Source organism: Panulirus ornatus, chromosome 13 (genome assembly GCF_036320965.1).
Source record: "Panulirus ornatus isolate Po-2019 chromosome 13, ASM3632096v1, whole genome shotgun sequence".
Classification (NCBI taxonomy): Eukaryota; Metazoa; Arthropoda; class Malacostraca; order Decapoda; family Palinuridae; genus Panulirus; species Panulirus ornatus.
This window is the reverse complement of record NC_092236.1, coordinates 52,070,326-52,083,124: the sequence shown is the minus strand read 5'-3', so window position 1 is coordinate 52,083,124 and position 12,799 is coordinate 52,070,326. Positions and strand designations below refer to the sequence as shown.

Below are 12,799 nucleotides of genomic sequence, written 5' to 3'. Positions count from 1 at the left end.
TCTGATGCACTTCAGCTCTATGGTTTCATCCAGTCATATCCACTCCCAGGTACCTAAATCACTCCACTTACCTCAGGTTCCTCCCATTTAAACTTCCTAAAACCATCAAGTCTCCTTCCTTTGCTGCACCATATTACCTTTCTTTTGCTCAAATATACTCTCAACTTTCTCCTTTTGCACACTCTTCCAAACTCTGCTATACATGAATGAAAATATCAAAGTATATCAACAAGACCAATAATTTATCCAAATCCCAAAATTGTAACTAACAGTTTGGATTAATCAAATGTAAGTACTAAGACTCTAGTCCCTAAATAGAATGTCAAGAACACTAGTGGTCATAACCTTCTCTAATATTTGACTACGTAAAGCACAGCTTAGAAAACTTTAAAACTTTCCATATAACCAAAAACAAAGGTCCAAACTGACACACATAGCCTCCACAACCTCTTTGCATCACTACTGCCTGATAGCAATAAACACCGTTAAAGAGCTAACACGAATAATGGCCTTACCACAGTCACTAACACGAATAATGGCCTTACCACAGTCAAAAAATCAATCTCAGCAGTCAACAACCAACAAACAACATACATACAGCTCCATCATGCTATCAGAGCTTACCTACAGAGGATATCAACTCATTTGAAGCCCTCACTGTTGAGCATGCAACAAGCAGCACTAGTTTCATGCACTACCAATAAACAAGCATTAGGAATGGCAAGTGTGTCTTCATTTCATCCTGTCCAGCACCAGAAATGAGTCTCTCAGAGTCAAAACACATCTAAGTCTGACAGTAAATTGAAGACACTAGTGTTCATAATCAATTAGTATGTTTACAGTAAATTGAAGACACTAGTATTCATAATCAATTAGGTGAGTAGTTGATGTTCAGGATGCAAACTATTCATTCATTCCCTACTATGGTTACACATTCTCTCAAGTACTCGGAGATGCTTATAACTAACATGACTGCATTTCAAATCATATCTCTAAAGTTACCAAAATTTATGTACATATGTCTCAAATGAAGGCCAGGAACAAAATAATTTCCATGTGAAGCCACTGAATTCTGAAACTCTTATTTTCTAAAATCAAAGTAAAACCTTTTCAGAAGCTAGAAGCATTTGATGAAGCCATTCAAAAAAAAAGGTGTGCACTGAAATATTACTAGATATTAGGTAATCTATTCATCAAATGAAACTCTATTCCTGTTTACATGGGATGGATCAATTGTAAACAGCATTTCCACTCACATCTACCCTTAATTTCCACTCAGTGTGCTAAAATAAAAACAAAGGCTTCTACACTAATATAGTATATCTTAAGTAATCACATTGCACACTTAATTAAAAAAAAAAAAGACATGCAAACTGATATTGGAAACAATAAATTAACTAACCAGCCATTTTCTTCAGCCTAAAGACATCAACACACACATCCCTTTATGGACCACAGACTGCAATAACTGAGGTGCATGAGGAAGATTAACTGAAGACTTGTTATCAAACATTTGACATGATGTAAGCCCAACTCAACATCAGTACACACTAGAAAACTTTCTGGTATTGACCTTTCAGTCTGTTCCAGTGATTTTTACTACACTTTAACAAGTTAGTTCAAGATTTTCACAGAAGTAATTACTTTCCAATGCTGCTCAGCAAAGCATAGAATTCTACACTGAAGAACCCCTTGATGGATACTTAAGATGGCTATGAATGTAAAGCTAGAAATTTGATCAATCAGAGACGGTATGAATTTTCTAGTGATGTCCTGGTCATGAAGAAGCATATGCTTATTTTGAAAATGCTATTTCAGATGCATCCGGGAGCTGCTCTTGTAAACCAAAACAAAGATTAACGATGATGTAGGCTCCCAAGTCCTTCCTACACACAGAATCCTGAAGATTATTTCATGATAGATAATAAAAATTCTGAGGCCTTCTTGCATGCAGTCCCATCCTCATTACTCTACAACTGCCTGGGCTGAATTTCATCAAACGTGTATCAGACCAACTTTGGATTGTGTTTGGGTCCCCCTTGTAAGTTGAAGCAATCTTCTTGCCTTTAAATTCCCTCATGACCTTTGCTTTAACACATTCTGGTTGGAGTCCATTCCATCAAGTAAGTCATTTACTGATCAAGACAAGTGATGGTTCCAGAACAGACCCCTGTGGCACTCTGCTGATCATGTCGACTCATTTGGAGGCTCCTCTGACATGCATCCTTTGTTCCCTTCCACTGTGATAATCTATAGCTCAATGGAAATTTCTCCTTATTCCTGCAAGGTGATCCAGCTTCTTAATCAGCTTACCTTCTAGTGCAATGTACAAACAATCCACTCCACTCAGCCTTCCACTTTGCATAAGACAGAACTCACTCTCTCATAGAAATCAGAGAAGTTTGTTACTTAAATGTAATTAACTATTCATACTGTATGGGGCAATTGTGGGGCCCCATCTCTTGAAAATTCTCTAACATACAACTTCTTAAAGTTTTATATGCTGTCTGCATTAACCATCTCATTCATTTAATTCCACTCCTTCACCACTCTTATGCTATAAAAGTAATTCTTTAAATTTTTTTTCAATATGTTTGTTGCTTCATTTCATGTTAAGACCTCTACCTGACCTATCCTACATCTCTAAATGAACTGTTCAATGTCTGCATCATCAATCTGTTTTAAAAACTTTAAAAGTTGTGATCAGGTCACCTGTCACTCTTCTCTCTTCAATGGTAAACAAATTCAAAGCTTCTAGTCTTTCCATGTAGCTAGGTTCTCTTACTTCTCTTCAGTCATTTTATTCCAATTTTATACTATAAAAGGAATTCTTTACTTATCTTTTTAAAAGTTTCTTGCTTAATCTCATGCCACTTTTGAATGACTACCCCTACAACTTTCAGAGAACATTCATTGCCTATGTCATCAATCTGGTGTGAAAATTAAAAGATTGTTATCAAGTCACCCTTCTCTCTTCTCTTCTGCAATGTAAGTAAATTCAAGGCTCCTGGCCTTCCCCTATAGCTTAGATTTCTTAATTCTGGCAAAGTCTTTCATGCTCTTCTCTGGACATATGTTAGCTTTTTGTGCTTCTTTAGGTCAAGAATCAAGGCTATGGAAATGACTTATTTGAGATGAGCATGTAGCATGACTAGCTGGAAAGAAGAAAGTAATAAAAGGGTGTACAAGTGATTTGGTATGGCAGGGAATGCAAAGGGAATGCACTGTGGGGTGGGAGAGTGGGTGAAACATAATACTTTGAGGTGATTTGAGCATGAGGATAGAATGCAAGACAGACAGTGTGCAATAACAGTGTATGATAGCAAGATTAAAGAGGTTGGTGAGAGAGGATGACAACCTGTGACACGGGAACAGAATGGAAGAGTACTGAAGGGAGAGAAATGAGAGAAGAATGTGTGGAATGGTGTATGTAAATGAAGCACGAACAGATGGGGATAAGTGGAGACTTTTACCATAGCCACCCCCTTGATGAGAGTTCCCAGAGGGGACATCTTTGATGGTGAAAGCTAAGTTTATATTTCATGTATCAATTTGTGAATTTCTTGTTCTCTTGGGAAAATTTGAGATACAAGGGAAATTAACTCCTACTGGACTGCTGTTACCCAATTAGTCCTTTATAATGGAATTTCATTGTATTCAATAAGCAAGACACGTCGTGACCACTACATGCTTCTTTTGGCAAAATCTCTCTGTAGGTGCTCATTAGCAGGTAATTCATTTTTACTCCCATGGTGGGAGACAACATATAGAATAAAAGAGATGTTGAAATCTACTTGAATCTTAAAGATTATGGCATGAGAACTGACTTACTTCACTCTAAGTTCTGTCTCCTCTTGTATCAACTGTGAATTTTCAGTTAGTAGCTGATCCAAACGTTCTTTCATCTCTGACAGACGGTTTGTGCGGTCTAAGTAATAACTGATGAACTCCACACTGTAAAAATTAGAGAAATAATGAGCACACATCAGGAGAAATAAACACTTTGAAAGTGATATTCCCAAATATGCCAGATATAACCAAAAAATAAAGGAAAGTGAATTACACAAAATAAATTATTTTCCTTTTGTTTTTCAAGCTTTAACAGGAGCTAGCTTCAATTTTGCTATGATGGGGTCCTATACCACACAGTGTAGATATTGGCTTCCCATGATATTCACTGCAACTTAAAAGCATTCTCCTAAAATGTCACTTGAAATATCTGCACTCACTTGAATGCTGGGGGAATATGCCACTTCTTTCTTATGTCGCCAACATTTAATGACTGCAATGGCTGGGATTCAGTGCTAAGGCCCATCAACTCTGTCTTGTGTAGTAGAGAGCGAAAAAGAGAAGCTGAGGTGGACAGCGCTCTTGGCATCTTTTGAGTGGGATCTGGATATAAAGAACAATATCAAATATATTTGAAGACTATGATGGAATAAAAGAGGACATTTTCCTTTGTCATAGTAAGTGAAACAATATTTTAAAAATTCTGTTCCTTGGAGTGTTTTAGATACCTGGGAGTGGGAACAGCAGCAGACAGAACCATTGAAGCTGAAGCTATAGTGTGGGTGAGGAAGTTAAGGTCCAGGGCACAATGAGGAGTGTGTGAAAAGGGAGTTCAATGTCTGTGAGGCACAGAAGGAGATGCTTGATGTTACATTAGTTCCAACAATGATGCATGGATGCAAAGTTTGAGCCCTCAATGAAAAAGTAAGGAAGATGACACATGTTGGAAATGAAATATTTGAAGGTAATATGTGATGTGAAAATGGTTGACTGAATAAGAGATGATATGTTTAGAGTTGATGATACAGTTGATAGAGATGCTCTGTGGAGGGTATTAAGAGTATATGGTGTGGGAAGTAAGTTGCTAGAAGCAGTGAAAAGTTTTTATCAAGGATGTAAGGCATGTGTACGAGTAGGAAGAGAAGAAAGTGAGTGGTTCCCAGTAAATGTTGGTTTGCGGCAGGGGTGTGTGATGTCTCCATGGTTGTTTAATTTGTTTATGGATGGGGTTGTTAGGGAAGTGAATGCAAGAGTTTTGGAGAGAGGGGCAAGTATGCAGTCTGTTGTGGATGAGAGGGTTTGGGAAGTGAGTCAGTTGTTGTTCGCTGATGATACAGCGCTGGTGGCTGATTCGTGTGAGAAACTGCAGAAGCTGGTGACTGAGTTTGGTAAAGTGTGTGAAAGAAGAAAGCTGAGAGCAAATGTGAATAAGAGCAAGGTTATTAGGTACAGTAGGGTTGAGGGACAAGTAAATTGGGAGGTAAGTTTGAATGGAGAAAAACTTGACGAAGTGAAGTGTTTTAGATATCTGGGAGTGGATTTGGCAGCGGATGGAACCATGGAAGCGGAAGTGAGTCATAGGGTGGGGGAGGGGGCAAAGGTTCTGGGAGCCTTTAAGAATGTGTGGAAGGCGAGAACATTATCTCGGAGAGCAAAAATGAGTATGGCTGAAGGAATAGTGGTTCCAACAACGTTATATGGTTGTGAGGCGTGGGCGATAGATAGGGTTGAGAGGAGGAGGGTGGATGTGTTGGAAATGAGATGTTTGAGGACAATATGTGGTGTGAGGTGGTTTGATTAAGTAATGAATGGGGTAAGAGAGATGTGTGGAAATAAAAAGAGTGTGGTTGAGAGAGCAGAAGAGGGTGTATTAAAATGGTTTGGTCACATGGAGAGAATGAGTGAGGAAAGATTGACAAAGAGGATATATGTGTCAGAGGTGGAGGGAACAAGAAGAAGCAGGAGACCAAATTGGAGGTGTAAGGATGTAGTGAAAAAGATTTTGAGCTATCGGGGCTTGAACATACAGGAGGGTGAAAGGCGTGCAAGGAATAGAGTGAATTGGAACAATGTGGTATAACGTGGTCGACGTGCTCTCAATGGATTGAACCAGGGCATGTGAAGTGTCTGGGGTAAAACTTGGAAAGTTTTGTGGGGCCTGGATGTGGAAAGGAAGCTGTGGTTTTGGTGCATTTTACATGACAGCTAGGAACTGAGTACGAACAAATGTGGCCTTTGTAGTTGTTTCCTGGCATTACCTCATGCGCACACGGGGGGAGAGGGGGTGTCATTTCATGGGTGGCGGGGTGGCGGCAGAATGGATGAAGACAACAATTATGAATATGTACATGTGTATATATGTATATGTCTGTGTATGTATATGTATGTATACGATGAAATGTATAGGTATGTATATGTGCGTGTGAGCGTTTATGTATATACATGTGTATGTGGGTGGGTTGGGCCATTCTTTCATCTGTTTACTTGCGCTACCTCTCTAATCCAGGAGACAGCGTCAAAGTATAATAAATATATACATAAATGTTTAGAGAGAGGTATGGAAGTAAGAGAGGTAAGTAGGAGAAAGCTGATGGGGTTGAGCTGAAATGTTTGGAAACATGCAAAAGTTGATTGATGTGAGGCTGACCAAGAGGGGATACATGCCTGAAGTAATGGGAATAAGAAGAAGCAGATAATCAAGGAGGAATTGGAAGGATGAAATGCAACAAGCTTTGAGGGCTCCGGGTCTGAACATCCAAGGAAGGTATGAGACAGAATGAATTGGTGTGATGGGGTATAAAGGGGCAACATGCTATCAATGGGCTGCACCAGGACATATGAAGCAGTCAGGGGTAACTATGGAAAGGATGGATAAGCTTGAGTGTGGATAGAGACTCTGGTTTTTGTACACTATTCAAGACAGCTAAAAACAGAGTATGAGCAATATTTTTCAAAAAGGCTACATTAAGGTACTTAAAGCTTATTGTCATATGCTTAACTTCACAAATCTTGGGTTGGAAAGACAACCTATGAAATGTTATTACAAATAACAGAATTCTTATGGCTGCACAGCATGGGAGATCTTTGTTTGAAACAACATAAACACCTTCGACAACTCCTAATTAGGAAATACGTGTCTTTAAGAAAAACAACCTAAGAATCAACCCCAGGTAGGTCTCAAAACCAGGTTAGTTAAGAGGTTCCTGACAGTGGGACCCAAAGGCAGTCTTGTGAAAGATTCTCTTTTCTTCTTTAAGGCAGCATTTAAGCAAACCTTCAGAAATCCCAAAGGAATCTAAATTTCATGGAATAGATGAAAAGGATCCAAAACTGACTGATACTTTCTGAGTCACAAAGATTACCCTATGAAGAGACATTTCCCAACTTTCAGGCTGCAAAAATGAGAATAAATCTATTCATGTAAAATTCTAAAAACCCCTTTCATGACTGCTTTAGGTAAAAAAAAAAACTAGAGATTCTATCACATCTACTTACACCAAGGAGTGGACCTGTTGTTCTTACTAATCAGATACTTGTCGCGGTAGCGGCTTAGCTTTCGCTGAATACGGTCTTGAGTTTCTTGACTTGCACCTGATTTGTCTGCCTCTCCCTGTTTCATGTGAAGCTGTAGTGCCAACCAGTTCCTTTTTCTTCGTCTTATGAAAAAAAAATATGTGAAAAAAGGAATTCATAAGCATTAGAAAAAAATTATACAAATACCCTTACACACATCCTGGTTATATATAGGAAAGCAATTATTGTAATAGAGTTGCAAAGCACACTATAAACTGTCCTTTTATTGCCTGGGTCATTCAATTCATTTTGTTTATTACATTACAGGATTCTTTTGGATTTTGGAGTATTTGCATATCCATAATATGTGGAAAACAGGATGATATGGAAACAAATGGGTTAGAACTGAGACATCCCTCAATGTTTCGACCATTCAATGGTCTTCCTCAGGAGATGCTGATTCCAGCATTTGGGGAACTGCATTCCCCAGCAAGTAATGGTCACCTGGTAGGAAGCATTGGTGTATCACTCTCTAATTGGATCGCTTGTCCTGCTGCCTCCACCTGTTCACAGCAATCTCCGCTGCCTGAAATGAGCAGCAGATGAACCTAGACCTTGTGTTAATATTGTTCCTATTCCCTTCCTCTAAGTAAGCTCTCAAACTATCACAAATGGGTTGTCACTTGCCTGTAATTGCCTTGGCATCAACTGACAGTGATTATGTGAGAGCTTACCTAGAGGAAGGGATTACGAACAACGTTAACACAAGATCTGGGTTCATCTGCTGGTCATGTCGGGCAGCGGATATTGTTGTGAACGCATGAAGCCAGCAGGACAAACAATCCAATCAGAGAACGACACGCCAAGGCGTCTGCATGGGTGACTATCACTTGCAGGGGAACACATTCCTGCTGAATGCTGGAATCAGTATCTCCTGAGGAAGACCGTTGAATGGTCAAAACATTGAGGTATGTTTCACGTACAACTTATACATATAGCCTAAAGGTAATGTATACAATGTTTCTAATAATCATGCACATGAAACAAAGTTTGTGTAACAATGAACCATCCTAAGGTGTCATAATGTCACCTGCCCATGTGGACAAATAGTGGTTGTTTAGCATCACTTTCATTCCAGACTGAATTCCTATGCCACTGATAAGCAATCACTTTCTTACATTTATTCACACAAAGCAGAGAATAAGCAAAAAAACACAGTGAATAATGCATGTAGGTCTGGTGGTGACAATGGTGTGTAACAAACTGGTGCCAAGAGAGCATCAGAGCCCAGCACGGGCAAGTGAGGTCAGGTATGGAATTTTCCACTTGTAACGTCATGTCACTGCTCAAAAAGTTTTGGATTTTGGAGCATTTCAGATTTTGGATTTTCAGATAAGGGATGTTCAACCTGTACTACAAGTCAAAGAACATTTATACAAAGCCACTACATTCACATGACAATCAATTTTGACCACATCAAGCCTTACTTATGACTCGTACCATAATCCCTAAACAGTCTATCCATCCATGAAGCTCTCCTTGATATCACTGGAGGGTGACTGATAGTGGGGAGAAATCACAGTGCACTGCAACACAAAAGCCACCCAGGCCCTGTGGGTTGCATTCAGAGGGAGAGACAAAACAGGATGAAGAGATCTACTTCTAGAGGAGTATCTTAGCTTCCATGGACCTATGTCTGAAGGGGTTTGAGGGATAAATATCTTCTGAATTATAAGATAAGGGAGGGTGGTAAATCATATTGATAGTGTTTCATGTATAGTCTATATCTAAGAGTGATGTACAAAAACGTTATGCTCAGGAACATAACTCCTCTTAAGTACTGGGTTTCAATTGCTTGTTATTGAAAGAATGCTTAAAGATTCTGGTACATCATCAAAAGCGGTTCAACATTCTATATAACTCCTCCAACTCAGCTAAAAAACAGAGCTTCATCTAAACACCGTAAATGTAGCAACCTCCATTCCGTTTTTCTGTGCCTAACCAGTTCACTGTCACAGTAAAAGCTGCATTTGTAATCTGCAAGCGTAATTTTTTGGAAAAACATAATGTATTGTGATTATGAGTGCACTGAGCAAGAAATATGATCAGAATAATGTAAGTGAGCAAGAAAAATAATCAGAATCATGTAAGAAGGGCAATAAGGAAGCATGAGAGATAGAGTCAGTGTCATGTTAGCCTCTAGGTGGTGTTTGCCACCCAACAGTAACACATCCTAACACCCAGTCCCTCAGCTAGCATGCAAATGCTTATGACAATCATTAAATTGTGATGCTGTGATTGATCTACCTTTGTCTTTTTCTGCATGCATTGAATCATATGTGATTCCTCCATGAAAATGTTTACACCCTTGGCCTGGACTGCGCCCTTTACATGATGGCAAGTGTGATGAAGAAGAGGGTAACAGTGAGTGTGGAGTTAGGTTAGGTTAGGGTGAGCACTGGCCTTGTTTGCATCCCTTACACATTGAACTGAGTGGCAATTTAGTAAGATTTTTGGGTGAGGTAGGAAGTTAGGTTTGTGTGAACACTGGCCTGGATTGCTTGCTCAACACAAAAGTCTCTGTGGAAAATTAACGAGGTTGTGGGTGAAGTTCAGAGTGCGGTTGAGGGTTAGGTTGAGGGTGAAGCTGAAGGTGAGAATATGTCTACATCGCTCCCTTAATCCATGGGCCTGTAAGGTGATCTGGTAAGGTTAAGAGTGAGGGTGAGGGTGATGAAAGTTAGTTCACAATAATAGACTAGGTTAGGGTGAGATTTGGCCTGGATTTCTCCCTTCACACATTGGGCTGTGTGATGAAATTGAGGATAAGGCCATAGTCCAAGGCATACCCAAAAGGGGAGGATGGGTAATTGTCCCTCCCTCTTGAACTATACAATACACAATAAACTTACTTTACAATGACTATGGTTAAACTATTCTGACAATAATCATTCTAACTCTTACAATCCCTTGAAAGAAAAATAAAATCATATCTATTCTTATCTAATTGTTTCAAATATAAACTTCTGAATAATGAAAGGACTTGTCAGTTTCAATGCCTTTCTAAACACTGACATAAGCTTGTAACGAGAAACCTTTCTCTATCAGTAAAAACATGTCAATGTTTCATCAAACAAAATACCTTGATAATTGTTGTCAACTGTTTTATCTTTTCAAATATCAAAGACATATTTTCATTCAGAAATTGTTGCTGGTCTCATTACATAAATACTTGTGTAGAACAGCTGCATCCAATTTCACGAGAATGTGACATATCTTAGTAAATGAAACTAATTTTTGAATAACCCTAAAATCATTAAGGTCTCTAAGGTACGATGTGTTTCTATATATCATTTTTGTTTTGAGCACTTCATTATTGTCTAAGTTCATAAACTGTCCCCCCTTGAAACTTCATTTCGTTCCCCTTTGAAAGTTCATAATCCCCCACCATATCCAGGTTCAGAAAAACCTATAAACATGAGACTTCAGGTGAAGCCTCCCAGCTACTACTATGCATGTCTGCATATCAAAATTCTTAGCATGTAATGGTTAACAGCATTCACACGTGTCTTCCAAACACACCATACTGAGTTGGAACTTCTCAGGGTATTTTCACATTCACTCTTGTGTCTTTTCCGAGTACATAAATGCAGTAAACACCTTCATTATCTCTAGAGCAGTCTCAACTGCATGTTTAAGTGCAAAAAACTACACACCCTCTCTGCTTCCTGAACTTATGCTTTCAGGATGATAAATCACCATCCTACCACATACTTTGCCAGATTCTTTCTCTTTACAATAATCATGAATTATTAAAAAGAACTAGGTGGCAACATCTTAGGCAACAATAAATGTAATCAGGTATGACCAATAAAGCATCATCATTCTTGAACTTTTCTAGTACAGTAAAGAAACACACAACTTAAAAAACATAAGCCTATGTCCTGGAAGCCTTTACTGTCTTCCAAGTATTCATGCTAAGAATACCTTATGAGTTCTCTGTCAGTGTGAAGTTTGCAATGGGCATAGTAAGGATCAGCTTGGTCAGCCTCCCCATGGTTCACCTCCGAAAGTAAACCCTCACGTTGAGCACTGCAATGAACATGAGGGAAATTAAAAGTTACATCAGAATGCATATTACATTTAAAGTAGAATAATGTACTTACAGCAGAGTAAAATAATGAATGGCAAAATATGACAATCAATCTGACCAAAGTCAATATACAAGCCTTCATTTCCACCGTGAGAGGATTTTTTAAAAATTTCCTGCCAGCCTTAATGATAGTTTTATTCAGGTTTAGGGTTGGTCCAAATAGTCATAAATCTAAAAAAGAATCAGTCTCTGAAATTGTAAGTCATACTCAGAACCACAAAAATGCTCACCTGAAGGAATACATATCAGAACAACTATAGTAAATATGCTCTGACCTCCAGAACACAGCTTTTATCCTTTTCCAATACCTTAAACCCTTTTCAAATTCTAACTTTCCCTCTACACTTATACCTTAAAGAAAACCTGAATAATATCTCTTCAGCTATGTACACCTTGATCTCCAAACTGAAATCCTCTAAAAATCCCATCTTTACTTCCAATATTGTAAACTCTTGAATAACCTACCCACCTACACTTCTTTTCCTTGTGTATTCTAAAACAAGCCACCAGCCTACCTAGCATTCTTCCTAATAGTACATTAATATATTCTAACACAGTAAGCTGGGAGGTAGTAGTTGGTAAGCAGCCAATGACCAAGGAGGTATATCACCAGTACTACACACCTGGGTATCATGAGGGTTAGTGACAATTGCACAGTAAGTCAGCACTTTAGCGGTTGTCAAGTTGCACTCCTCTGACCCAAGTAACTGTCTTTTCTTTCTGCCTCACCCACATGCAGATTACAGGTATTGAACCACTCATCCAGAAAGCTTGGGACCAGAGGCAACCCAGATTTCAGGATTTTCCAGATTTCTGGAACATGGCTTAATATATACATAAAATATAAAACAAACAATAAAAAATAAAGAACGAAATTGTACTGAGATGCAAATTAACAACTTTCTAAAGCAGGGTCTGTTTGATCTACAAAGCCTGCCACATTCAAAACTAGCCAGTTTAAAAAATATATGGATTTCTGGAATCTGATTAAATGGTTCAGTACCTGTACTGGAATTCTGTCCACAAACATACAATCTCTTCTTGTTATACATAACATCTGACAACACTTAAAATCCATTTCTCATTCTTCTTAACTCAAAAAAATCCTGCAGTGAGCATTATAAGCTAGCCCCGTTTTTTGGCAAAATGGGAGAAGTAAAAGATAGAAGCAGTAGTCAGGAACATTTAGGCAGGAGCATTATGTAGAAATCTTTGATGGAAGTAGTAGGTAGGAACATTAGGCAGGAGCATTAGATAGAAGTGGTCAGTAAGAACATAAGGTAGGAGCCTCTGCAAACACTGCTCTAGAGTTGCCCTCTGCCAGTGGCCTGTTAAGGGTGAGGT

The 12,799-nt window shown here is 38.8% G+C and overlaps 1 protein-coding gene across 3 annotated transcripts in view; it reads right to left on the bottom strand.

Moving 5' to 3' along the window:
• LOC139752881 (uncharacterized) overlaps nucleotides 1-12,799 on the bottom strand; it is a 96,742-nt gene that overhangs the window by 47,328 nt on the left and 36,615 nt on the right. For all 3 annotated transcript variants that reach the window (XM_071668894.1, XM_071668895.1, XM_071668896.1), the window contains 4 exons: nucleotides 11,290-11,394; nucleotides 7,285-7,445; nucleotides 4,230-4,392; nucleotides 3,832-3,954 (listed from right to left, as the gene is read on the bottom strand). In XM_071668894.1, coding sequence (XP_071524995.1) covers nucleotides 3,832-3,954; nucleotides 4,230-4,392; nucleotides 7,285-7,445; nucleotides 11,290-11,394 — 552 coding nt within the window. The remainder of the gene's footprint in view (nucleotides 1-3,831; nucleotides 3,955-4,229; nucleotides 4,393-7,284; nucleotides 7,446-11,289; nucleotides 11,395-12,799) is intronic.